The sequence below is a fragment of the Ptychodera flava genome, chromosome 7 (assembly GCF_041260155.1).
Source record: "Ptychodera flava strain L36383 chromosome 7, AS_Pfla_20210202, whole genome shotgun sequence".
Classification (NCBI taxonomy): domain Eukaryota; kingdom Metazoa; phylum Hemichordata; class Enteropneusta; family Ptychoderidae; genus Ptychodera; species Ptychodera flava.
This window is the reverse complement of record NC_091934.1, coordinates 10,778,978-10,805,436: the sequence shown is the minus strand read 5'-3', so window position 1 is coordinate 10,805,436 and position 26,459 is coordinate 10,778,978. Positions and strand designations below refer to the sequence as shown.

At 37.1% G+C, this 26,459-nt stretch overlaps 2 protein-coding genes across 2 annotated transcripts in view; both read left to right on the top strand.

Moving 5' to 3' along the window:
* Positions 1–4,202: 4,202 nt before the first annotated feature.
* LOC139136760 (guanine nucleotide-binding protein G(I)/G(S)/G(T) subunit beta-1) overlaps positions 4,203–26,459 on the top strand; it is a 36,218-nt gene continuing 13,961 nt past the window's right edge. Inside the window, exons 1-2 of the mRNA XM_070704585.1 lie at positions 4,203–4,369; positions 23,634–23,736. Of these exons, the coding sequence (XP_070560686.1) occupies positions 23,680–23,736 (57 nt within the window). The 5' untranslated portion in view covers positions 4,203–4,369; positions 23,634–23,679. The remainder of the gene's footprint in view (positions 4,370–23,633; positions 23,737–26,459) is intronic.
* On the top strand, positions 9,904–11,121 carry LOC139137809 (uncharacterized protein C17orf113-like). Its single transcript, XM_070706078.1, has one exon. The coding sequence runs from the start codon at positions 9,904–9,906 to the stop codon at positions 11,119–11,121; it is 1,218 nt and encodes a 405-aa protein (XP_070562179.1).

Sequence of the window (26,459 nt, the reverse complement as noted above, 5' to 3'; positions counted from 1 at the left end):
AAAGTAAAGTTTTCAAGAAATCCTTTAATAGTTTTCTGGTTTTGCATTTTGTCCAAATGTTTTGTTTGAGATCAATAGCTGAACTGGAACTTGAGAACTTGAGAAGACAGTGTGCAAGCAAACAAACAAAGACGTGAAAACAATTAACGATATTCGAGTCCTCTGAAAAGGAAAACAGCTGCAGCTGTAACTTTTCGTAATATTTCTATCACTTTTTAGAGACAAGTCCGTTTTTTTAATTCTGTTCACTAAAGTGTATTGGAGAACAAATATTTAGAATCGGTAAACACGGTGGATGTGTTGTAAAATGCACTCAAAACTTAGCTGTCCACGACAACGTTGACTGTGGAAATTAATTGTAAGCATACAAACTGAAATGAAAAGTTTTAAAACTATACATTTTATCACTTTTTGAGGCGTAAAACAAGAAACTATTTAATGGAATTTTAAGATTGGAAATACTGACTGTCACAGTTTTTAAGATTTGCGTGTGATGTAAGTTTGCTGAAGAGGACAGTAATATATATATATATATATATATATATATATATATATATATATATATATATATATATATATATATATATATATGTATGTATGTGTGTGTGTGTGTGTGTGTGTATGTGTGTGTGTGTTATATAATGCCAATTTAATGAATATAAATTGTCAATTCAAAGAAATTTGTCAAATATATTTTGACATATAGTAGATCAATGCAATTGTATTATCATTTTCATGGACAATGGAGAGGAATCATCACAATATGCAAGTTTCGAGAAAAAAAAATAAAAAAGAGAGGTCTAAGAGCTGGTGTTAGGGAATTGCTATGAATGCACCATTCGCAAAGACTGATAAGCGATTAAGCGACTGCGAGAATCCACTTAAGCTTATTTTTTGTTTACAAATTTGTTAACAAATTAATATCTTTATATGTGAACTGTCCCTTCACCTCCGGACCTCCCTACCTTATGTGTCCAACAGAATCGTTTAATAAGTGCTGCCTCGTCTCTTAAGTCTTTCAACGATTAGATCTCAAACTGATAATTGTCAGAATGTATTGTGTCTATTTAATATCAATGATACCAATGGAGATCACAACGAACATTTAAATAAGATAATAACAACATTTAAGCAATATTTAACTTTGACATTTTCCCGGCAGCTGAAATTTCGGGAGTTTCATTCGGTGTTTACGTTGTTGTGAAGTGAGAGGGATTATTTCGTCTCTCTAGTTTTTGCATACACTGGAATTTGAAATAGATACTCCCGTGGCATGCGTCGTTAACATACGTGAAAAGTATAATCATATTCCAGATCACACTCTTACATGTAAAACAAGCGAGCGAAAAGCGCCCTCGGCGATCGTCTTACCCTGACCAAATATTTGCAGCTTCGAGGTTACAGCAACTTTGACAATTTACATGACCAAAAGCTTCATCTTTGGCAAGTGTTGCTTCTTCCACTTTGAACCTTCCTCTTTTGTGTCTTTCTCGAGAAAAGATCGACTGATGATATAGAATTCTGTATAAATGACGTGGTAAAATCTATTTTCTTTCTACATTATGACAGTATTATTGAACCAAGCCATTTTGCCACGTTCATAAATATAATATTTGAACGATGTGACCCTTTTAAATTTGTTTTTCTTCTCTCTGTCTATATTTCTCTGTCCCTTTGGCATCTTTCTAAATTCGAAAGACCAATTTACATATAACTATGGTAATGTATACTCGGACCATACAACTCACAATCTTAATAGCAAATGTCGATGGCATCGTTTCAATTTATTGCACTATAAATTTGTGCAACATTTTCCAGCTATATGCGTTAATTCTTTACCTATATGTTTTTCGAGGTGATCATCGTCAACTTTAAAGTCGACCACTGTTTGATTCAAAGCTATATGGTGCAAATTTCATAATTACTCTTAGCAAAAAGGCAGTATCAAGACCTCTCGGCCTTGGACGGTGGTAAAACAGAAATGATGGTCCGTATCTGTCTTTGCATGGTTTAATTACAGGTGCGGGTTTGTTTAGTTTGTAATGTACACATCAGAGACGGATAATGTACCAGTACAACGTTATACTTGTCAGCTGGATTGGCTTATGCCACTTTAAATTAATTAATGGACAAAAGTGATGCTGAAAGGACATCACCACAATTATTGACACAATTACATAATTATTATGATATGTAACCCGCTCATTTCACCGCCTTGATACCCTTACGTCTGTTCCCCCTTATATGATAACAAAGTCTAACAAACAAAACTTGAATTTAATATAACTTCCTTCGTTTCGCAGTATGTGACATGCTGTCTTACTAACACCAAAAGAAACACTTTGACCTAATAACCATAAAATTGCAGAAAGCATTTTAAACCATTCTTTAAGGTGACAAGCGTCCCGAAAATGAGTTAAGACTTATAAGTTTGCATTGAGAAACTATTCTCTAGAAGAACAAATAAGACAGGTACTGGATCGTTAATAAAACTGAAAAAAGACGTTATTTGCTGTTTAACTGTCTTCGAAAATTCAAATATTTAAGTTTCACAAAACAAAAACAATTAAGATCAGTTCACGAGTAAAGTTTTGAGTGTGTTTCCACGGCGGACACTGTATGGACGTACAGGATTGTTGTTGGAGGTCATCACGATGTTCGCATTCGAATAAAGTTCGCCACATTTGAGAAGTATAATGTACACTATATTTGATATAAACTCAGCAGTCGGCCCGATTGAAATGTTGATATTATTTTTGAATGGGGTGATTTGTCTAATTTGAACTAAATAGTAATAAAATTTGAAGACAGTTCGCATTACGAGTAACATCACAAAGAACTTGTATTGTGTGGCAGACAAGCATTTCCAAAGTCTAGGGTACACAATACCATTTGAAGTGTCATAGACAGACAACATCTTCTTTTTTTGAACAACAACAACAACATCATCATCATCATCATCATCATCATCATCATCATCATCATCGTTAATCTTTAAAACTGGTGAGCACTGGTGAAAGTGTATGCTGTTACTCAATCAACCAATGCATACTTCTAGAAACTATTTGCCAGTGTATCAAGTTGAAAGAAGGCGAACGAAAGTTGCAGGTCTGCTCTTTGTTTCTGGGATTTGCATTTTACCCCAACATGGCAACAGTTCACATTTCCTTACCACTAAACACTTACATTGTCAATCACGTCTGAATTTTGACACTTCGTTTAAGACAAAGTTGGCGTCACGTCACCCTAATTGTGATACACATTAACCCGAGCGGAGAACGAGAGTATTCGTCACGGAAGATAATCTAGGGCTGTTTGGATTCATTACTTTTGTCCATAGTGACAGCAAAACTGTTCCTGGGATTATTACAAGAAATTGGTGACAGGTCACTTTTAAGAATATTTTTCAGAAGACACTAGAAAAGATCGGTCGACTTCTGCCATAAAATGCATGTACAACTCTAAACTGAATATGCCAAATTCATAAGCTTATGTACCAAGGTAGCTGATGGGGTATAATACAAAAACACTGAATGCGTGTCTATACAAGTAGAGTGATAATCCGGAACGACAACTCTGTCCTAGAGATACTGTGCAAGGTCCTTAGCTCTGATTTTTGATAGGGACTTTATTGTTTGTCATGTTTACGGCCCGACTTTTTCGTCTCTTGAGGGTCGCTCCTCAATTGAGCGACCATGGGCCACAGTATGTGTAGTTTTCCGTACAGTCCATATCAGACTATGCTCCAAACCTGAAGAGTAGAGCAGAAAACGTGGACTTCTTTACTTATATGTGATAAACTAGGGTGTCAGGAACTTAATAAATCAAATTTGATTTTAATAGGAAATATTTTTACAACTACTGAGTCACCAATTTATCGAATTGGTGTGTGCCTGAATCGCTCAGTTTGATCACGATCACTTTCGTGGAATGACCGTGGTTTGATGAATGAAAGCGCCTCAGATGCGACGATGGCGATTGTCGGAATTGAAGGTGAATCGTTGATAAGAAATGTTCTCATCGTTACATTTACGTCACTTTACTTTTTCTGATTCTTCTTTGATTTTTGCAAGTTTTCACGAAGATAGACTATTCAAATCATAAACAAGTTGCTTTGAACGAAACATTATCATGACGTCACGGATCAGGACTGAATTAATAATTTAGTATGTGACGTCACGTTTACAGGTTGCGCATGCGTCCATTTCAGCTCTTTGGGGTTTCCCGACATTCAACACAGGGGCACCGCACCCTCGGAGCGAAGAGAAAAGAAAATAATAATTGTAGCCTGATATCAACGATTTGAGGAACGTTTACTTGATTTTACAGGCGATCCATCGGGTGTTTCCCACCACCAGTTTGTAGTAGAGTAAGTAAGCTTTTGTTTCATCGACGTTTTATACCATTTTTCCTTGCAATATAAATATAATTTGTGGATTTGTAGTCGTACGTCGCCGGCATCCGTAGGCCGACATTTGAATGAAGCGTCGAAAGGCATAGCTTTCGACTCTGGTTGCATTCATATTTATTTCGAAAAAATTGCAGGTCAGTATTGCATGATCAGTGTTTGTAATTGTTAGTGCATGTGATTTTTGATGTATTCAGGTGTATGTTAATAACCTTTTCAGATTTTTGTGCACCGTACCCGCTTGTGTCACAGACGTCAAATGACAGCACCTCCATCAACTCTATGTTACTGTAGCTATCGAGATGTCTGCATAAAAAATACAATAATAATTTGGTGAAATGTATTTCGATCGTTCTGTCGTATTTCTCAACTTTTTCATTCTGAATTTTTATTGCAAATTCGGAAAAAATATTACAAACTTGTCTGTAACTCAAAAAATCACGTTGCATATGGGTAAGTGATGTTTTTCTTAAATTTTATCGTCAAAAATATTCGCGAAAAATGGTGGAAAATAACGTGTCCGCCATGATGGATGCAGCGACGTTCTCGACTACTTGAAAATTAAATAGATGTCAGACCATTGTGCTCACTTATTCACCGATTTGTATAACCGATGAAGACAAAATTTTAAGTTGCAAATTTTATTTTGTGTGACCGGCTTACCGATCACCTCCAATGTAATAGTTCGTGAAGATGTTGCTGAACAACGGTGGTAAGGCTTTGCTGTATTTCCAAGATGGCTGCCCCTGCATAATGATTTACTTTCAGGTATTTTCGATGTAGAGCTCCCAGACGGCCCGAGATAACTTATTTTTGTCAGGAGATTCGAACGACACTGATAGCGAATCATCCATAAATTTGTGGTACAACTATGTAGGGGAGAAGAGGCTATGTGCTTCCACGGGAAAAAATTGAGAGACGTAGACACAGTACCAAGTTTGTAGATACAGCGTGTATAGTAGTAGTACATGTCAAATCACTGAATCAGTAGAAAGTGTATGCGTTTTCTTTATATTTTGTAAGTTAACACATTCTGAACCAAAATGTTTCAATGTAAGTAATTACATAACATGAACAACATATGAAACAATAGTTTCACACGACACTGCATAATGAATTCAATCGGTTGTGTAAGGATAACTGAATATTGGGGGATACGTTTCATGAATTCTAGGCCCACCATGTGTTGTGGTCTAATGGTTTATTTGTACTCATTATAGTTGAAGTAAACCCAAGAGGACATTCAATGTTTATTTAGCCTGAAATGTGCCCAATCACTGTAATTGTTCTGTTATGCTCGGACTGTGGTCTGAGAATTATTGTGTGCAAGTGACCATGGTATCCTAACATACCAGAATATGGGTCATTCGTCAAATCCTTAGAATTGACATGTGAAGTCTAATACACAAAAGGATATGTAAAAAGTAGGTTAGCTGTGTATCATAGCATTTCTAGGGGTGAGCATTTAGAATCATGCCTGTATGTGTGTTGCTATGAATAAAGTGGGAGGGGCATGCAGTACCTTTGATGTCATGTTGCCAAACAACCAAAACTAGGGCTTCGCCAGGAGATCAGCCCACATGCAATATTTCCCTTCTCTCTCCTTGTACTGCTCATAGAAAAAAAAATGATACAGGGAAGTATGATTTTTTTTGATATTTGATTTTTTTGTGAACTAAGTTGAAATTAATCACTACTTGTGGCATTCAGGTTCAGCTACTGAGGTAGGCATTGTTCAATATCTTATTGTTCAGATTGTGGTGACATTTGTATGACTCATAAAAATAATGAACCAGCAAAGTCAGGTCATTATTCATGGCATATCCAGATTTGACCCTAGTTAACAGACAGAGCGTAGACTTCGGAATTGTGGTGAGGATGTGTAGCAGTTACCAGGTTGTATATTTTAAAAGGGAGATATTTTGCCATGTGTAGTAGAATTAGGTCATCAAATTGGTTTTCTTCCGTTACTTTTCATCCATACAATATTCTGTCAACTGTGAAAGTTATGACGACTAAATGCTTTCATTGGTGAAAATCTTCAGCTGCATTTTCCCCCACAACAGATGAGATTTAGTGTATCCCAAATTGACCTATTTTACAGCACCTCTCTCTCCATGTGAGTATCAGAGGCTGGTTTGATGAACCATGGACTCATACATGTGTTGTTGTTGTTGTTGTTGGCAAAATAATGTATATTTAAAGGGGCAGGTTTGTTATCAGTGTTCTGTCTGAGCAAATTGACTTAGCACAACTTTCTAAGAAGCACAAAGGACTAAAGCTATGTAATATACTGAATGTCAACAAGCATCATATAATATACGGTATTGCTCACTTTAGGAAATCTGAAGAAATTCACAAAAAATCAGAAATCTTGAAAGTTTGAGGGCACATTGACCTCTACTGTATTCTTATTAGCCAATCTTTACTCTCTGCTGTGTGGTCCCATGGTTTGTGCTGTGTGGAGGAGGGACCTGATCAACCTCCTGTTTATTGTCTGTCTGAACTACAACTAAATGTTTCTACCTTTGCTGAATTCTTTTGATGTTCATTTGAAACCTCGACTCAACCTATGTGGACAGACTCACACCATGCTGAGTGTTTCAAGTATCAATTATTCTGTCATTTCACATGGTCCCAATATGGTATACTCTTCACATCAACGTAGTAGCTACAGTGACTGGATAAACAATACGAGCTGGTATGGAATATGAAAACAACACTTGTTAATGTAAACAGATACTTGATATACTGCTTTCTGAACATCTGAAATATGTGCAATCTGTGATGACAATGTCTCAAAGCAAATCCTCTAGGATCTAAGTGTCTTTTGTTACCTCTCATTATCAATGTGAGCATTGTTGTATAGAAAGTTGAACATGAAAGTTTTGATTTAATTTGTACACATTGTTATTTTTGCTTGCACTTCTGAAATAGCAGAATATTGGAAATAAGAACACCTAGCTGTTGGTTATGGTTACATCAAGCATTGTAAAATACATTATAAATGGTAGCTTGTTTTGTTCATGACCAATTGAAAAGAAATTGTACAAACAAAGAGAGTGAAGGAAGTACTTCCCCATACAGGCATCTTGTGCAAGTCTTTTTGACACAAGCTAGATTGTGTATAGACAGGCTTTTATGTCTTAATCACAAACAGTGAGTTTTTACAAAAAAGGTGCTGAAAATTTGACCTCTGCCACTAAATTTGGAAATTTTCAGTTGTACAGCAAGTTTTCGTGATTAAAAGAAGAAACATTTAAATGAAACTGTAAATTCATGGATATCTTTTATTTTACTTATTTTCAATTCAATTAATTGTTTTAACAGCAATTACTGGTTACTTTTCAAAACATATTTGAAAACCAAGTTTCTGTAATTCCTTTCATGTTTCTGCCTATTTCAGTAATGCATACCTTTTCGATAATTTACTTATCAGGCAAAGTTCACTTCTTGTTACTTTATCCATTTTCACACACTACAACTGAGAGCTGAAATTACCCAGACAATCATGTGTCTTCATATTGTTAACTGTTGTTGGGTTGCTAAAAACTGTTTATCCCATGCCACATTGGTTGTTACCAAAGACTGTTGTTGTTTACCAAATACATGTACACAATTGTATAAAAATTGTAAAATTCTCGCATGTTGCTGATTGATGAGATGTAGTGATGATTTTCAGGGTTTTTTGTCATCGATGATCTGAACTTTGATGACCTTAGATTTGTTGACCCATTTGTCACAGATATGATGGAGATTGTGTGTGCCCTGTACAATTGCTGCTCATTGAATGTTGATCACACTTCAGTGACTTTTACCCCTTTGTCAATACCTTTCCCAATATTCCCAAGGCTAAATCTTGTGTTCATTTAATTTTGTACCCTCTTTAGCTTGTTCCCTCCTGGCATGTGTCTTTACAATATCACACCTTTTGGTGAATGGTGTGCCAGTCCCTGTCCTGATGTATAAATTGTGCAAACTTCAAATACTTGATAACTGAACTAAACTTCTTGGTGTGATTTATAATGCTGCATTTCATGTTACAAGCATGTATATCCCTTTACCAGCCAGACAGTATTCCTCCCCATCTGCCAAGTCAGTAAAAAGTGGTATTGAGCCAAAACCATATGTACTTTCACCCACTTGGCTTGGTATGTTATAGCAGCTTTAGTCTGTAAAAATCATGTTTCAGAGGTCGCGTTTCCGCAAAAAACATGCGTATTTGACGCAAAAATATTTTTTTTTACGCAAAAATGAAATGTCGTGCGTAAATGATGACGCGTAGGAAATATCGTTCAGTGCTTCCACAACCTGTGTCGCGATGTCGTCAGCTCACGCAACAGAGCAGCGACCTAAAAAACAGTACACAGCACAATCGCTAGTCGAGCTTGTTGCTTTCTTTCTTTCACAAATAGGGCCGTTCAGAGTTTACGTCACTGTTCTCTCATTAATATGCAAAAATAAATATTTGTCCGCATTTTTAGATTACGCTTTTGAAAATTACGCATGCAAGAACGACGAAAATACATCTCAGGGGGCGACTGCTAGTGTAACAGTGAATACTAAAAAACATATTCACGACTCACAGTACAAGCTGCAAAAACAGCCACGCATGCAACATTGATAAAATTTGTCCGCATTTCAAGCTGCGTGTCCGATGTCGCGCGCGTACAGCTATATTTAGTAACACACCTGTAACCGTGAACAGCGCTATTAGCATATCAATGCACCGCGCGCGTTGGAAGGGTGTATAAATCAATCATGAGGGCTCAGCATGCTTGGTCTTCTCAGCTGAGTCAAAATGTATCAATTTTACGAAGAACGATTCGAAAGGAAATAAAGATTGCAACATTTCAAAATTTCCATTAACCGTACACAAATTGCCTCATAATATTTTCGATGTTTGTTGAGACGGTAATTGCACGATGCCGAAAAAAACACAACCAAGTTTACTGTCTTATCACTTCACTCGAACACCCGCCACTGGAACGAATGCAAATAGTGATACGCTAGCTACTGCAGCAGGTGGGAGTGAAATAACAAGGTCAGTCAAAAATAATGAGTTTACAGGCCCAGATTCTGCCAGTGCCACTGCTGATGAAACGGCCGTAGATAAGCTTGCCGAAAGTCGAGAGGGTTTGACAACAAACGACTCCCCAAAGAAAAGAGCCAAGATCGTAACAGTAAGAAAATACCGCCCTGAATGGGAAAATGAGTTTCAGTGGTTGGAAAAGCAAAGGTTGTCATTAGGCGGTCACGAAGTCGACAGAATGTTTTGTACAGTATGTCACAGTGGTGGAATGAAAAACACATTCACCAGTCTTTACGGATGCGGCGATCTCCAGATATCGGCTTTGAAGTGACACCGAGATACGGAAGAACACAGAACTGCTGTCAAAAACAAACCTCTGAAATCACGCATGCAGTGCGTCTTATCGGAAAACTCTGCCAAGAAAGTGGACTCTCACACTGCAATGATGCGTATCGTGTATACCATGGCGAAAAATGAAATGCCCGACTCTGTTTTTTCGTCACTGATCGAACTTAATCAACAAAATGAATGTAAAGCCCTTTGCGATGTCCCGACCTACAAACATCATAGCAGCATAGAAGAAATGCAGCAGGCAATCGCCCAAGTTATCAATGAAGATCTGTATGAGGAAATTGAAGCCAGTCCTCTAATATCTGTAATAGTCGATGAGACAGTGAACATCACCATTGACAAGAAACTGATCATGTTTCTAAGAATCATCAAAAATGGCAAACCAAAGAATATATTTGCAGGAAACATCACAATCACCGCTGGCAATGCAGAGACTGTGACAGCCGCGATATTTTCTCAGCTTGAGAAAATGAATATCGATACTGCCAAGGTCATCGGCCTTGGCTCTGACGGAGCATCTGTTATGACTGGACAGCACAATGGCGTTGGTGTTCGTATGCAGCGAGTGAACCCGTTTTTGACGCAAATCCATTGCGCTGCACACAGAGTCGCATTGGCATCTTCAGACGCAACCAAGGGGATTGAACCAGTAGCTAACTACAGGCGTACTGTCAACTCCATCTACAGCTACTTTGAATATTCGGCCTCCCGATATGAGCGTCTACGGGAACTGAACAGGGCCTTGGATAACGCAGACTTTTTAAGTCTAAAACAACCTTGCTCCGTACGTTGGTTGTCACTGTTAAGGGCAGTAAAAGCCATCGAATGTAACTGGCCAGCATTGATAATGGAGTTAGACGAAGACGCGCGCAATAACCCAACTGCTGATGGAATTCTACGACAGATAAAGCAGTTCTCTTTCGTAGCTTTAACCCATACTTTGTCCAACGTACTTCCTGTAATGGATCGACTGAATTTAGTGTTTCAACGCGAGAACGTGAATTTGTCGGTGGTGAAACCCGTGGTCAGTGCTACGATTGCCAGTCTAGCTGAGTTGCGACGTAATGGTATGTCTGGTGTGAAAGAGCAGCAATTTGAACTGGAGTTTCGACAGACCGATCGTCACTTCAGAGGGCACCGACTCACGTATGCGTCAGATGTCAATGTCAATGCCTATAACGGGGTTCGCCGTGGGTTCATTGATCATCTAATAGCAAGTCTCCATGAGCGATTTCCCGACCAAGATCTTCACATACTCAGCTGTTTAGACAGGGTTCTAAATGTACATAAATACCCCGCTGAAAACCTGAATGATTACGCTATGGCTTAAATGGAAGTGCTGGCTGATTTCTATGGTACACCAAGACGCAACGATGACAACGTGGAGGTCCCACCCATTGTAAACGGGGATGATTTACGTGAACAGTTCGTGACGGTAAAACGTTCCCTGGCGGGTCACGGCGTTCGTACATTTGAAGAAGCTTGTGGTGTCCTCATTGAAGATTACGCGGACATTTTTTCAGAGTTCAAGGTTTTGGCAACTTTGGCATTAGTTTTGCCGATGTCCAGCGTGCCATGTGAGCGAGGTTTTAGTACACAGTACAGAATCAAGACAGCCCGGCGCAGTCGACTAACGGACAAACACGTTGACACTTTGATGCTGATTTCGATACACGGGCCCGAGCTACCTGACTTTGATATAGATCGTGCCGTCACAGCGTTTAATGCAAAGAACAGAAAGAAATAATTATATAACAACAACATGACAATAACGTTCGAGAGACGATTGTCCGGAAACTGTAAACTGTAGTTTTTGCATATGTTCAGCCATAGTGCTGGTGTGTTCACTCTGGTTCAATGCCAGTGACACAATCGGAATTTTTACAGAGCAACTTGATCGATCCATAAAAGAATTTAAACAAAAACAGAAAGATTTTGATTACCCACCGTTTTTCTGACATCAAATCCATGACTTTGTAATGGTGTCTGACCCCAGTGTTGTATTTTGGGGCGTTTATTATTGAACATTTATCGTTGAGTTTGATCATCATTCTTTTGATCACATTGTTACAAAATTGATGTGTACATGTAATGGGATGCTCATCGTTGACTGGAAAATGATTCAAGTTGTATCCGGTAATGTTTAGTTACGTTCTTGTGGCTACATTGTTCTGTTAATTGAAGTAAACATGCTTTTGACGCACAGTCAAATGATTTTGACGCAATTTTTTCATTGAACGCATAAAAAATCCGCACAACAAAATATTTTACCGCGACCTCTGTGTTTACAATATCTCTGTCTTCAGGGACCTTCAAATCTTCAAGTCTTTGTCAAAATGCAGCAAAAGGGACATGTTTTGCTTCACTAGTATTAACCAACTTGACCTGATAGTGAAATATGAACTTGGCAGGTAAAGGGATATGGTAGAATCCTGGTTGAAGTGATATAATACCAATGGTGTCTACATAGCATCTTTATACAATTGTCAAGATGTCTTGCTGTTGTATGTTGGCCACCATTTTAGTAGGTAGACTGGAGTAGATGGCTATGACTTTGTTCAACCTACACCTAGACATATTGGGTAAAGTGGGAGTGCATGTGGCAATCTATGGTTTCGATGAAGCAATATATTTGTATCAGAAAAAATACTCCCTACGCACCCCATGATGTTCTCAACTTCAAGGAGGTTTACAATATACATGTAATCAAAGACGTAAGGAAACTTGCTTGAATGTTTTTCAGTTCAGCAAAATTGGCACTGAATGTGGTCACTCAATAAAAAGGGCGATTTTGCAGATAAAAAGCATGCTCAAAGTAGTTGGAGAAATGTGAAATCTTGTAGATGGTTTGTTGAACCTTTCTGATATTGTTGTGTACCTCCCCAAAATGTTGAAGACAACTGTTCATGATGGTTAGTATTAATTTACACATTGTATTTTAGAAATCCCCTTTTTGTTTGTGGATCAACAGTTTCATATTATTACTGTAATAGGTATGAACCAAAAACTGGAAGGATCCCTGCATGTTCTACCCTTTGTAAAAAATCATGACATTGGATATACTTAATGCTTGATAAATTCTGAGAATTCTTTGAAACACAATCTTCTGCATGATATTAAATATTCTTGATAAATACCATTGGTAAGAATTCTTTGAAACATCATTAACAAAATTTTAATTTCTTGGAACTGAATGTGTGACATTGAATGAGATATGCCTTTCACCAATATTGTATTGTAATGTAGTTGATATTTCAATGTAGAAGCAGTGATTACTGTATTGCAGGCCACTCAAAGAAGGAATGCTGTTGTAAGGCAGTTTTAAAACAAAAATTTGAGGAAATGTTTCGTAAAGTTCAATGCTGCTGGCAGAGTAATGCTACCTCTGTGGTCACTTTGGTCAACACAACTTCTTTTAACTGTTCTGTGACAAAAATCTGGTATGTCAACTGGATGATCGGTTTGGTGAATGTAGTAGCAGCAGCAGCAGTAGTTGTTGTATATTATTGTGCAATATTTCATATAAGCTTAACAGGTAGTCCGTTTTTTTTTGCATTGAATTGAAAACAAGTAAATAGGGCTAAGGCCAGAATTGAACGTACACAAAGTTGATCACTGCCATACAGTGATATTCCATGCAGTGATGCACTTACACAAATTATTCCAGATTTATGTCCTCACACAATGATAGTAGTTAGTGGCACTCAAATGTAAATGGGTAGGATAATAATGTATACATAAATACCCTATAGATTTCAAGCTTTCAATTTTTCCTGGCAAGCTTGCATCTATCTTTTATTAACAGTACTGAAATAATGGCTTTAAAAAAGGCACACTATACTATGCCCTAGTGCTCTGTAGTACTATGTGATTATAATTAAAACCCGAAAGAAATACTTGACTCACTAGATAGACCTGCAAGGAAGCTATGGATTTATGTATGAAGACAGTATTTGCCTCGAAATTTTGCTTGAGTTCGTGCCAAGGAAACTTTCAACCATTTTCAAAATCCAGAATGAAAATAGAGGGTCTCCATGCAAATTTTGGTACTACATTTAACCTTTCACCAATCCTATTGTTTTCTATTGTAAAGTCGTACCTATAGAGAGGGAATTGGGGTGAAAGGGTTAAATAAATTAATGAAACTTTACAGGGATTTGATATTCAGAATGGCCACCAGCTCTATCTTTATTGGAAGAAATAAATTTTTCAATTTCACGAAATAAAAATATGAAAACTTGTATTTACTTCTAGAACTTTACTGTAAAATGAGCCCATACAAGAGATAGATCAGGAAGTATTGTAAAGATCTGAGTCCAAATGTGCCATTGAGGTGCATTCTGCCATAACAAATAACTACATGTATTAGTACACCATATAAGTGGTCCACGGTCAACAAGAATGGCTGTAGGAAGTTTTATCGCTAGTGTAAGGCTATTGTTTAAAATGATATGGGCATTTATTGAAGACATATTTATCTGTTCAAACTCATATCAAAGGTAATAAAGAAAACCTGTAAATGCATTCATGCAGCAAGTTATGTGTAGTTTCATTGTGGCCATGGCAGAATATTTTCCATTTTGAAAGAAATAAATTGTGAGAAAAGATATAAGGTACAAGATTGTATGATGGTTGAGGTGAAGGGATTTTTCAGAGCTATGTCCACATCATGTCTGCTGGCAGACAACATATTACATTGTATCAGAACATTCGTAGTATGCAAGGCTATGAGTTGAAGTAGATTCTACGAGAGCTATCAGTCAGCCTTGCAAATACAGGTGATGATACAAAAAATGATGATAATGATGTCATTAATCCATGTCACAAATTGCCAAGTTTACCCAGTGGGCCAAAGTCATTCATTATCATTTCTGAAATCCTTTGAACAACATCATTTAAACACTGTCAATACAAACAATATTTAAAACTTAACAATTGGCTAACCTTAGCTACCAGTGAAACATTTCCATCTTGAAAAATTGTTTATTGATTGGTATTTTGTAAAGAGATCATCGCTTATATATTGCTTACGCTAGGTGTAACAAAGATTTGCAAACTTTAAGGTCGGCTACTCAAGTCTGTTCTATACACAATATGAGGGGGAGGGTAATGGAACAGGAATCTGAATGATAAGGCGACAGGGTGTTTTAAGGTACATTATTTGTGACAATGCTAACATCATAGTGTCATTGTCATTGTTTTGCTCGATTACATGTAAAGATCTTAATTTGGACTTCTTTCTTTTTTTAAGACACACACCGTGAGAGAAACTGGTGTTAGGTTGTCTTGGCAATATACACATTGTTGGAAGATGGTAGCTTATTGATTGGTCCAATGGCATTGTTGTTATTGAATCATTCTGAACCATGAATCAGACTCCTTAGGTTGCTGTAAATCACTAAAATCTACCAATCAGATTTAATCTTCCAAGTTGATGCACATTGGCTCAGATTTTGTCCGGTCAATTCTGGAAGTAAAGGAAATTTACATCACAATGAAATGTATTTGTTGTGTTTGGATTATCTCAGGGTACAAGATGGTTGGAGAAGACTCCAGTGCAGGTGTCAATGAATGTGATACATTTGCATAATGACATACTAATGAACCTTTCACTACAAAAATTTAGTGTGTGAGGCTTGGCATAATCTACTGGCCACTCTTGCTTTCTACATTGTTCAGTTTCTCTGATTACAAATGTGAGTTTATTGACAATCTTGCAAAGTCTGTTTCAGAGGACGTTTTGTGTATTTCATACACTCACATTGATAACAAAACTTATGATAGTAATGATGGAAAACTGTATCAATGACCTTGTCAAAGGGTACTTGCCGGGACTAGCATTTACTTGTGCATCAAGATAGCACACTCATTTTCACATCTTATTCTAACCATCTTTGTGACTGATCACTTAGAGTTTGATATTTGTGCACCAGGATATCTTGTTTACCATCCAGTAGATTTGTTGTACACCTGTAATGATGGCTTCCCGACTTTCTTCTTGCCACCTGAAATGACTTCCTCCCCACTTCTGTCCACATTCCCTTCTTCTTTCTTCTCTTGTTAGCTTAGTGTTTTGCTAAGGTATGTGTACATAGTTCAACAGTTTGAGGATATGTTTCATTTCTGTTGTTCCTAGGTGGGGGAACTTTGTAACTTGACTTGATAATCCAAGTAAAATTAACTTGGTTCTGTCACCCTCAACAAGAAACACTGTACTGACATATTGAAAAGGTACTGCATTCTCATTTCCCAAAATACATGGTTATTGTCATGGAAGCAATATGGCCTCCTTTCTCCATTGGCTATATTGCAATTCAGTGTGAATCCACTCGGCCAAGAAAAATCTGATGGGATGCAGTCCATATAATCATACCACAAGACTTGTGATGCAGTGTGTACATGTTCTGATAAGGGCAAGTCTCTAAATTTTTGTTCCAAAACCAATGTTCTCGATCATTGCCATAAGATTCTATCATCTAGCATCTTCTAAGGCAGTCCATTCTAAAGAGACTGTTATTATGACACGATCCACCTGACTGGTAAATCTTACATTTGTAAGTGGGCTACCAGAAAAACTTGTGCCCTGATGATTCAGTAATGCTGTCACACTGATAGCATTCAGCTTGTTGGTTTTACAAATGACAATCAAAGAGGTCTTTTCTGATATATGTCTGCTTTATTCCTCTCACAGTAAATGCAAATTTAATAGAGAAATAAATATGTAAAATGAATTAATTAGCAAATAAATAAAGTGCAAATGAAGGACAAAAGTCCTTGCCGTTTTACAGTATCAGAATCTCTGTCCAATAATTTTCATCCTTCTTTCTCACTTGAAATGACTTTCAGAAAGTTTTGCAGAAAATACCTTAAAAAGGACCTGGTTTCACATTGTAGCTTGTTGATATGTGGAATGAATTAGCTACCACAGTCTGACATTCACATGGTCTCGTCCAATACAGTTGAAATTTAGTCAACATTTAGATCAATGAGTTGTAGAATTCTGCAGACTTATTTATTTATTGACTGAACTCAAAATTTCTCCAAGCATTGTTTATCAAAGTTAAAATTTTATCAACAAAATGTCACAGACGTAAGGGTCAGCATAAGGGTCAGCACCGATTCGTAAGTTTCTACATGATGTGAAGGCCTTATATTGGGCTATTGATAACAGTGAACACACATTGCTACTGTATAGGCTATCATTAAGGCCTGCCACAATAATTCTCAGAGACAGCCCTCTTCCAGATCAGCAGTTTACTACAACACTTAAACCGGCAACTCTCGGTAGGGCCCTACCGAGAAAAATCGATAAAAATGGGCGGAGCAAAACATAACTAATATGGTATCTTTGTGAACAAAAAGTAGCAAATTAAAACAGCTGGTTGAACACCTCCAAAAATAGAACGTGCACGCCACATAATGTAAACATTGACTGCACGGTGACTGTACGTATACTATTTTCACCCAATTTTACGGTTTACTTTCCATACGATACATCCACTCATTTTCCCCATAGGTTTGTCTTGAACATAGACTTTTTCGAAGTCTTACTGGAGCAGAGGTTGTCGCCTCGGATTTGTACAAACCGTGATGACGTTGCCAGGCGATCGATCAACACTCCTTAGATCTCATGCGTTATGGTATTTATATGTTTCTCGTCTGAAAACGAAGCGTTTGTCATTGTATTCTGCGCGTTTTTGAATGATTCAACATAATGTATATCATGGCAGTGGCAATAGCTATCCGCATCTTTGTATACGGGTAAACGACGCAGAAATCCAACGAGCAGTTTTTTCTGCCACGGGATCTATTATCGGAGTTTTCCTCGGCTCAGTCAGTCATAGTGTACATCACTCTTGCAGGAAGTCTTGATTGCAGAGTCGTATTTGCCTTGATATAAATGAAGCACCATTTTGTCCAAACGCCGTCCTAGAAATGCCGCATTTCAGGAAAGAACGGGAAAAAATCAAAACAGTTCTGAAAGAACAGCAAATTCGCCTACTAGATGTCCAAATTTATCGAGTGTGGTTATTTCAATGGACGACGTTGGACATTTACCACAATGCTCAACGGCCGAGTCGTCTACCAAATTTTGTAGAGCTTTTGTCTTACAAACAATCCTTTCCTTATTCGACCTTAGTTTAGCGAGGCAGGGCTGTGTCTCCATTATAAAACGTAGTTTTCCACAGTTCTTGGATGGTAGTTGTAGTTTCCTTTTCAAAATTTCGTTGTCTCATGAACTCGGCGCTGTTGCGGATGGGAGGGTACCGACGACTATTCCCCCGGCTTCGATTACAAGTTTTATGGTGACCGAAATGAAATGTGGTGTCGATTTGTTGTCTTGTGATTATTTCAAAAAGCTTCTGAAAAATACTTATTTTAGAAATCAAACCTGTTAATATTTAATCACCTAAAATAAAATCAGAATAAAGTGATCGCATGATCTCTCGGAGTATTCATTTCAATATTCATCCCTCCTTATAAAATGGTGAGTTCTAGTATTTCGCTACTTTGAACGATCCCGCCAAAATCGAGTGCACTTGCACTTCTACACTCTCCACGCAGTCGCGATACTAGTTCATTACAAACGCGTGGTAGTCAGAGTCAGACTACTAATCACACTATGTCAACTGGCTTTTGAAGATAGCGGTCACTGATGAGCACTAGAGGTAGCTTCGGGAATTTCTTTGCCAGGAATGAATTGGAGCTAGCTGTGATGGGGATCGAGCATGGACATTTGAGTGCAACTTATGGGACTGACTGGTACCGTGACCTCAGCTGCCGCCGGCGCGACGTTTGTCAACTCGACGTCTGATCAGCATAAGTGACCCAGCAGTGACGACCGAATATGCAGAAGGCGATAGCAGGCGTCAAAAAAAATCCCGGTTTTGTCAGCACATTGGATTCCGGAGGCTACTTGTTTTGTGTTACATAGGCATGCACGACTTTAGATCGGGAAAGAAAATGTATATCACTTTTGGAAACAGCTAAGCGTAAGCGATAGTTACGCATATCGCATTGCGATAATTGCGCTTTCAACAGTACGTTGACTCGAGGGTAAAACTTGAAATTTGAAAAGAAGACAGAAGATATACAGACAGTGTAGACAAAGTGAGAGATCAGGCCAGAATTTGTGCTGGTACTTGTCCGTGGTCTCGACCCGAACATACCAGACGTACTTTATGTCGGGCATAAATGACAGTATAGGCCTTCCTGTCTGTAAAATGTACGGCTCAGGTAGGCCAACATAAATGAAAACGGTCCTTTTCAGGAACAACAAATTTTCCAAAAAGAGAACTACCTAATCAAATGTGTTTGCATGTATTTATTATACACAGTGTGTGTGCGTTTGTATCTTTCGGTACGCTCCGAGTATTTGGTGTTTTTTCCACGCGTTGAACAATCAACGCTACGTACGTAACAAGTAAACAACGTATCGCTAATGACTCATTTGCAATTTGCATGTCATGTCAATCATGCAGATTCAAACTGAACATCGAACGTTATACCGGCGATACTACCGGCAAATATTTTATCCTTTTCCTGGTTCCAGACGTCATTTCAAATTTAATTTCGTCAGAAACCAAGTATATTGTGCTCCAAATACTTATACACATATCCCTCAATTTCCAAGAAAAAAATTAATCGGTAGATTTCTAAATTAACGGTTTTTATTGACGACGTCCAGAACGTACCGAGTACGTTTGAATATCCCACCATTATGACCACTCTCGTAGGTTCTCGCGCTTTTATACGGGAGTTGGGGCTTTAACTTTGTTGCTGATTTCAAATGTTCAATTTCAAAAGTATAAATCCTCTTCCAAGAAATTCCTTAAATTAACCCACATTGTCTAGATCTCATACAGTTATTGTGTAACCATTTTTTGGCCACCTCTGCTGACAGGTTTGATTGAATTTATTACAAGAAAAATCTGATGTTTTAACCAGTTACAAATGTTAAGCGGTTGAATTGCTGTACCAGAGAGGTTTTGTTTGGAGTGGGGTCATCTCTGGTCATATCAACTTTCCATCCACAGCCTAAGTGTAGATATGTGTGAAATTTGATCTCTGTTTGGGACTTCAGGGGTTGAAAGGAAAGTTTTGTAAATTGTTTAATTACCATGAAGTATTGTCATTCCCTTTGTTCAAGTAATGTCTTACAATGTGTTGTAAAGATGTCAATAGGTGGCTAGTATAAAAACAATAGCAAGGCATTAGCATTACATGTAAACTCCACATTTCTGGTATTTTGCCAGCATCCTAGCAATGTCTTTGCAAGGCACAGTTTTGTGTTCACAATTAGACAATCCTATCGCTCACATGAAGCCTCTTGCATAATTATGACATGTTGAATTTCAGGACTGGAATAGTTTACTGAATGAAACTGACAAAATTGGAATGTGAAATGGCTACTTTGGGACATATGTGAAAGTTTGACCAATACACATTTCACCTGTGTCACACTGTCATCTTGTTCCAGATGATGTGTGCAGTTATGCAAATATGAATTTGAACAATGTTGACATTGCTGGAATGAGGCTGTGTATAAGCAAGAACCATAGAATTTATGATCATTTCATAAATATTAGTAGACCGCAGTGTTCACCACAATAAATACAGCTGACAGATGGACCATCCTGTGTTTTCTCTTGCAGATATTTGATGTGTGTATTTTTCGAAAATTGAAATAATAGCAAAGTGTGCTTAATGATCTGAGTCCTGTATCTCTTGTCAATTACAACCACTTCACATTTTTCAGTGTGGTTCAAATCAAACGGAGAGATGACTTTCTCTGTACCCCTGTTGATTATTTGCTGGTGTTGCCAGCTGATGTAGAGTGGTGATGCCACCAAAGAATGAACAATGGTAATTTTCCCGAGCCGTAGTGTTTTTTCTGAAGTATGTTGATGTGTTTTCACTGAGTTTTAATTTGTCATGTGCTTTCCACATCAAACTTTGATTTAAGGAAAAAAGCGGATAATTTACTTCAGTTGGCAGAAGTTGAAGCGTGAGCCTTTCTGTGGCGCAACAAAAACTCATGCACTTATTTCAGTCCCACCCTAGGAAAATAAAAAAGAATGTGTGACAAGATGTTTGTTAAAAATACCTACTATATTTTTAGACTCACTGGCATCGGAGATGCATTGTGTAGAAATGTTTTCTTTTCTTGCCCTGCAAGATATGCAGCATATTGCTTACATGAACAATTAACTGTCTGGGGCAGACTGCTCTAAGTTACACTACAAGTATCCCAACTTCATGTGTGGTAGAGGCAGCCCGATCCTGCAATACATGTCTGCCCTTGTTTGGAAGGAAAAAACACTGTTTGTTAACATTTCAACACAACTCTAAAATTAAAGATCATTGTGCAAGATACTGTGTATCTCAAGCTTAAAAGGGCAACAGATGTAGTGTTTATCATATTTGACTGATTGCTACATGGATTGTTTGGCTACAGTAAATAGTGCAGTGTTCATGCAGTACGTTTGTATCCTATATCGTAAAGCCTTTGAATGTAAATTAATATGAGGCAAAGAAGTGAATTTCAAAATGAATTTAAGAAATGTCGGTCATTATCTGCATCTATTAACTTTTTGAGTGAGTCCTCCCTATCATTACCATTTGTTTGAAAGGGACAACTCCACATCAGAGTGTAAGAGATACTGTAATTAGTTCAAATCACTGTGCAATCTGCATAGATTTCTAGTGGCAATATATCTGATCTGATCAGATTTCACAGATAGCTATCAAATATTGGTCATGGAATCTGTAAAACATTCCACACTGACAAATTTTACATATTTCATGTGTACTGTAATGTGTTCCATACTGGACATATGCAGTTGTCTACTACAAAGAATGCGTAAAGAGTGGCTTGCTGAACAACAAGACATGAAAACATTTCCATACATTTCAGTAAAGAAAGCACTACCTTGCCTTTACTGATGTGACATTGGAATGCCTATCAGCTTAGCTGTGTTGTATGTAATGCCCTGTATATTGTTTAGATTTTATAGGTTAATTCAACACAATCATTATTGTCATGAAAGGGTTAATATTTCTTTTGAATATCAGTAGTGGATGGAAACACTAGTATTTACACTAAAGCCAAGGGGTGATCTAATCCCATATTCATCACTACTTGTAGTTATCTAGTTTGCCACAAAGTAAAACCTTCCCAAATAGCAGTTTCGGGCATTTGTTTAGGAAGAATTTATTTCTTATAAATTTCATCCGTCATTACTCTAAAAATGTTCATGCCCACAAATGACTGTCACAATCTTTACACAGTAGGATGTAACTTTTATTCTTTTACTTTCAACATACAAGAAGTAATGTATCATGAATCTGTGCCCACCTGCTTAAGTTAAGTTATATTAAAATTACAGGTTAAACTATTTTTCATCTCCCACACCATGGCATTTTGAAGAAAATGGACTGCACAGATTGGCAAAAAATTTTGGTATTCAGAGGAAATAGAACAATTATGAAAAATGTTGTTTCAGCAGGAAAGTTTTAATTTACGTGGGTAGACAAGTTTGTAAGGGTTGTACATGTGAACTGCTTGTCATCAGTGGCACAAGATGTACTCAGACAAATTTTAACTTGTGAAAAAGACTTATTTCGCAGAGAGCAGTTTCTTTCCATCCTTCTACTGTACCATCTACCATTCTGCTCAGTTTCAAACTAGGATAGATCTGTGTTCTTGAGTTTGTGTAATTATATTCAAGAGTAACTATCATGGCATACAGTAATGGGTAGCCCTAACTAAACATTTTCTTGATTGTACCCAGGATACTAAAACAAATGTTACTTTTAAAAAATTTTCTTTATGTCATTGATCTCCATTTGAAAAGATTGTATATTGCCATGTAGTTTTTGTGAAAAATATCCATGGTCAATACTATAAATGCCATCAGACTCTGTAATGTGCTCAAGTTCAACTTTGTTATTAAAATACTAATTAGTAAAACTTAAAAGGAGAACACTCTATGGACCCCTTTTCAACGTCTGCTTCATGAAAAAGAAAATTGGGCTTGCCCCTTGAAGAGGCCATTGTGACGGCAGTGTAGTAGTTTTCTAGAGTTAAATTATGAATTTAACATCAAAGGAGATGTAAATATCAAGCAAAACATACTCTGAGTTTGTCTCCCAAAATATTTTGTTTACACAGGATGGCACAAAGAAGGGATATACAATTCTTTGTACATGGATCATTGATTAACCTAGTTTCACTGTATCTCACCTTATTATTATGACCATGCATAGATCACGTGATAAAGAGGCCTTCCAGTGTTTACAGAGTCTGCTCCGTGTATTTGTGAATTAGAACTTGCATGTTGATATTGAGTGCTTCAAATTTGCTGTTACCAAAGGTCTCTTTCTGACATATTTTCTTGATAAAATCTACCAAAAAATGTTTGTTTTCAGCAAGTTAACTCTTCTGAATGCGGACATATCTCAAATGAAAGTGAATAGCTCAACAATACATGTTTTTAAAAAGCCAGTTGGAAAATTTGAATGCCCATGTGATTCTATTTCCCCAAAGCTTTGCTAAAATAAAGTGATACAATGGAATTCTTTCATTCAGATTGGATATTTGTTTGTGATTTATTGTTTTGCAGTCTGTTGCTAAGGAGGCTGTCATTGATTTTCATAATTTATGAAAATATTAATCTCATTATGTTGGGTGGTGGCCATCTTGGATTTTTACCCTGTCAAGTCGTAAACGCTCCTCTGAAATGACACCTTTCTCTTCCAGAAATCGCATCTGTAGGTCGTTCCAATATCACTCTGCCGTTTTAACTATATGCTAACTCAAGATTCTCTTTTGTTTTACAGTTTTTTTTATATATAATTCTTTGAAATTTAAAAATAATCAGACATCATGAGTGAGCTAGATCAACTTAGGCAAGAGGCAGAGGCCCTTAAGAACATGATAAGGGTGAGTATGCTATATTTTGAAGTCTCTTTTGTATGTGTTATTTGTGGAGTATGATTGTTGATGTCTGCAGTGTTTGTGTATTCAGTAAAATCTTTCATTTGAGTGATTTTTTGCGGGTTTTGATGGAAACGTTGTACAAGGTTTCATTGTAAGAGTGATTGATGGCATGACAAGCAATTGCCGACTATACGGAGAGGCCGAGGTTGGGTATTATCGGCCATGTGTTGTTTTTCACATACACCCTGACATATTGTGAATCTTGTACCGAAACCAGCATTTCTCTGCTTTCTGTGTGCTCACAGGAACATATTTTCCTTGCATTTCTGTTGTACATCATGTTCACCTTTTGATGTCATGTATTGTGAGGCTAAATGTTGGATTTTGGTGGTGTAAATTAGTGATAGCTGAAAACTGACCTTGATAGACTGAATAATATTCATTAACCATGTTTGAGGCCCACATAGTCATCTTATTGCTTTCAGTCAGGTTTTCAATAACTCTGTATTGTTTTCCGTGTACACAATTCAGCCAAGTGATATTGAATATTTTAAGGAGAAAGGTTTTATTCATGTATTTTTAGACTGAATGAACAAGGTCCTCAAACTGCATTTGAAAAAGCCGATCTCCCTCTTTGCATTAATATGGGTATGGCATGATAATTCTTTCCAGTGAAATACATGTAACTTGTATTTCACTAAAATTAGCATTTTCAAAACATTTTAACTTCACTTGTACTACATACAACAGCTTATATTTTATGTTCTGTGAGCAAGATTTTCTGTTATTCCCGATTTAATTTTTCCCATCTATTTAATCATAATCAAAGCGAAGAAATTTTGATGACGAAGTGGACTTTTTGTATATATCAGCAATGTTACACAATATTTAAGAATTTTGTTTGCCTGTTTTAAGGAAATAAATAATTTCAAATGGATCTATAGCATTGAATACATAGGAATTTAACAGTATCTAGATCTTGTACCATGATTTTATGATCGATTTTCCAATGTTACATGGGATGTGTACAATGTAAATAGGCAACAATAGAAAATATTGATGTTCGTATTTTGTGTTCTTGAAATGTGAATTGTCACCAGTTTTATATTGACAGGTTTATGTATTTGCTGTAATGAAAAATGATAAAACAGCTATCTTTCAGGCTAACTATTTGACAGCCATCATAAATATTACAAATTTATAAAGTTGGTAAGATATAAATGAATTTTAGCTGCATTATGTAGGTAATCAGTGTTTTGAAATTAGACTGTGAAAAGCATGTGACTGGGAACTTGTGCAGAGGGTAATGTTCATCAGAAATGTACAGTACAAGATAAAGATGTCTGGTATATGTCCATAGTCAGCTAAACTGCTCCCAAGTTTGTGACATTTTGCTGAAAAGTAGACAAGTGGAGATATGAGGGTATGTTGTGCTGCCAAAATTGTGCCCTAGATCTTTGCTTCTTGACATGACATCATTTACAGTGAGTATAAAATGACAAGATTTATTCATGCCTTGTATATTGTTGTCGTAGTGCATGCCTTCCTGCAGTTTCACAGCAACTCTTACAATTGTTGCTTGGCCACAGTGTGACAATAAGAAATGCCTTTGTTCAGGTGTATAGGAGCATGGATGTCTCTATACATCCATGACAGGAGTGAGATCATTTACAAGGGATTATCACAAATTTCTCTGTCACCCATGATTGCTGTATGTGGATTTATCTAACCATATCGTGTAACATTCTTTTAGTAAACCAGAGTTGAATGGCGAAGGAGTTAAGGTGTTCTGTATGTAGGAGTGCTTTCAGTATGTGGCACAGAAAGTGATCACCTACGTAGGTAGATGTGTGGCCATCTGTGGCATTCAGAGGTGTATACATACCAATAAAACAAACTGCCTTTTGGACGAGGGGTTCAAATGGATCTTTACTAGAATGTGAACAAACAGGGCAACTACTTTTTGATGTTTCATTGTTGAATCTTGTGCTTTGTGTATGTTGTGTAGAAAAATTGCATACATTCTGTTATTGCTGCAAGAAGACCAAGGTACACAGATGCACATGTACAACAGTTCTTTGTAGTTTTCTGGGTGTGAAATCACCACAAAGATGAAAGCAGTCGCCTTCACCAGCCGTGACCTTTCCTTACACAAATGAAGTATGGTTCATAATATTAAAGAAATGATGAAACTCAGTAAGAACTGCAGATTGTAAGTTGAATCCAACCCAGATAATTCTCATGTATAATTAATTTTAAGAAAAAAGCCCCTGATGGCTAATCCATTCTAATTCACCTCATGCATCATTGTATCATGTGCCTCTTCTTCTCTGATGTACCGTAGTGTTTCAGTCATGAATTTGTTATTATGTAAGTAATTACTCTGGTTTAATGGCGCACAGAGGAATCTTATAACAAAATTTATTCAGTTTCATAGATGGACCCTGTTAGAAATGATTTTCATTCAATGTAGGAAATGATAGGTGTGTGTACCTATGTTTCATCAAATTTTATTCAAAGGAAATAACACTTTGTAAGTGAGATAAGCCATTCTCAATTGAAAAGTTAGAAGTTCACCCATTGGCAGAATCTGACCTACATAATTTTACATTCTACCATCTGTTTCTTTGTCTAATTACATTATCCATGCCACTAAAAATGAGGAAGAATTCCCTTTGTCAATTGTTCAAGCTTTTTAAACGTAACATTAAAAAGAAAATAGGTTC